The 2349-nt window shown below is 60.9% G+C and overlaps 1 protein-coding gene across 1 annotated transcript in view; it reads right to left on the bottom strand.

Moving 5' to 3' along the window:
* Positions 1-6: 6 nt before the first annotated feature.
* Positions 7-2349, bottom strand: part of Slc43a1 (solute carrier family 43 member 1) — a 9346-nt gene continuing 7003 nt past the window's right edge. The window contains exons 10-13 of the mRNA XM_010608319.2: positions 1974-2115; positions 1665-1738; positions 1026-1149; positions 7-497 (exon numbers count right to left, since the gene is read on the bottom strand). Of these exons, the coding sequence (XP_010606621.1) occupies positions 396-497; positions 1026-1149; positions 1665-1738; positions 1974-2115 (442 nt within the window). The 3' untranslated portion in view covers positions 7-395. The remainder of the gene's footprint in view (positions 498-1025; positions 1150-1664; positions 1739-1973; positions 2116-2349) is intronic.

Here is a 2349-nt window from a genome sequence, read left to right as displayed (position 1 = left end):
CCCCGACGCCCGGCTTCGTCCCCGGGGCCCCGCAGCGCCACCTGCTGGACACTGCGCGTCGCGCGTCCCTACCGCGGGGACAGAAGGGACAGCAGCCGCTAAGTCTACAGGAGTCCGGGTGAGCGTAGCCGGGGCGCAGCACTCAAGGAGGCTGAGGCAGGCGGGTCGCCAAGGGCTACATAGCGAGACCCTGTTTCAAAAAGCAAATGTAAACACAGTAACAGAAAGCTCAGCTTGCTTGTAGTCTGAAGACAAAGTAGGAGGCTCCAGGGGCTGCTCTCGCTGGCCAGGCGGCGTCTTCACTCCTCCTGCATGAGAAGGGCATCCTCCAGCCCAGCCGCCCATGAGCACGATCCTGTCACACACGCATGTGCAGCACAGGCACTGCCGGGACCTCAGGCCGCTGCCAGCTCCCTGTGCACCCGAGTGCTGTAGCAGAAGAGGTAGGCGGGCAGCCCGAAGCCCAGCAGTGAGAACAGCAGCAAGCCCAGGTTCACCTGTGGCAGGGAGGGAAACTGAGTCAGGGGTCACACAGCTTGGACAGAGGCCCTGGGGACTCCGCGCAGCAGGGCGGCTGCAGATGCAACTTCAGGCGTGGAATCTGGGCTCTCAGTGTCCTGTCTGGGGAACACTACCCCAGGGCAAGTGAAGAAGCTGCCGGGTGTTGGGGTACAACCCTGTCAGCTCAGCCCTCAGGAGGCTGAGGCAGGAGGGTCTCTGTGAGTTCCAGGCCAGCCTGGGCTACATAGTGAATTCAGGACCAGCTTAACTATACAGCGAGATCCTGCCTCAACAAACAAATAAAAAGCCAGACACTTGCAGGGTTGGGGTCGTTTGTTTTTGTTTTTTGTTTTGCAGCACTAGGGACTGAGCTCAGGGCCTTTGCATGGAGCTGAACCCTAGTCCTTTGTATTTTTTATCTTGAGACAGGGCTCCCTAAATTGTCCTGGTGGGCTATCGCTTGTGATCCTCCCGCCTCAGCCTCCCAGCTGCCTCTCCCTCCACCCCTGAGCCCTGGCTCTCACCCAGAAGGGCTCCCCACACAGGGGCCCCACCATGGCCATGAAGAGCGGCTGCTGCAGCAGCGCGACCACGGCACTGACCAGCGACTGCAGGCCGGTGAGCGTCCCGAAGTGGCTGGACGGGAACCTGGAGACCAGGGGCACAGTGTGTCAGGGCCAGTGCCACCTGGAGACAGACCGCACCCACCCGCGCCCACCCACGCCCAGTCAGGGCCCTGCCGGGTGCTGGGCAGGGTTCAAAGAACGCAGAGGAAGCAACAAACCAAGCCAGCCACAGTGGTACACGCCTGTCATCCCAGCTCAGGGAGGCTGAGGCAGGAGGATCACAAGCTACAGCCCAGCCTGAGCAACTTGGCTGCTTAGCAAGACCCTGTCTCAGATTTACAAAAGAATTCCATAGAGGGTCGGAGATGCAGTTCAGAGCCAAGGCCCCAGGTTCAATCCACGGCCCCAAAAACATTAAAACGACAAGGCTTCTGCTTGTGCTTGGAGAAGAGGTCTTGACAGCCAGAGATTCGGGGCTGGAGATGGGTGAGGACACGGCAGACAGCACACACAGGAACAGGGGCCCCTGGGGCAGCGGAGGGACCCGAGGCCTCCAGGACAGCGTCACGGAGGCAGGCAGGTGGGAACCGAACTCACACAGCAGCGTAGAGGCCTCCACAGGCCGAGTGGAAGAACCCGCGGACCACGGTGTGCAGTACGAAGGTAACAAACTGAAACCGGAAGGAGAGTGGGAGAGGTCAGGGGAGCCCTGGCCTGGGGCCACCAGCTCACTTCTGTCTGGGAGGCTGAGGCAGGATTGCAAGTTCAATGATCCGGGATTGAGCACCACAGGGAGACCGTCTCAAAATAAAAAGGTCTGGGGTGCAGCTCAGCCCCAAGTGCTGGCCAGAGTGAAGCCCTGCCTTAGATCTAAAACGTCCCGACCCCCTGGAGGCGGTGGGGCACCTGGAGGTGCAGGCTGTCGATGAGGCAGGTGACCCCGAAGCCCACAAGCACCAGGTTGGTCAGGGTGAAGGCGCTGATGGCATTGCTCAGCTTCTGGGCCTTGCAGTCGCGAGGCTTGGTGGACTTGGCTGCTGCCGGGTCCCTGGGGAGAACCAGAAGTCACGGCTGCTGCCTCGGCTCCTCCCGTGGCGCCCGGGTCTGACCTCAGCCCCTGCAGTGGGGCAGAAAACCTTTCCTCTAGCTCTGACTCAGTCAGGGGGCTCCCTGATTCAGATTCACAGATCCCGCATCTGGGAGGCAGAGGCAGGAGGGGCAACTTAGCTACAGAGGGAGGTCTCAGAATTGAAAATACAAAGGGCTGGGCTGTAGCCCCAGG

The sequence above is a fragment of the Fukomys damarensis genome, unplaced genomic scaffold (assembly GCF_012274545.1).
Source record: "Fukomys damarensis isolate Sample0158 unplaced genomic scaffold, DMR_v1.0_HiC HiC_scaffold_27, whole genome shotgun sequence".
Classification (NCBI taxonomy): domain Eukaryota; kingdom Metazoa; phylum Chordata; class Mammalia; order Rodentia; family Bathyergidae; genus Fukomys; species Fukomys damarensis.
Note: the sequence above shows the minus strand (reverse complement) of the source record. Positions and strands in the feature narration are given on the sequence as shown.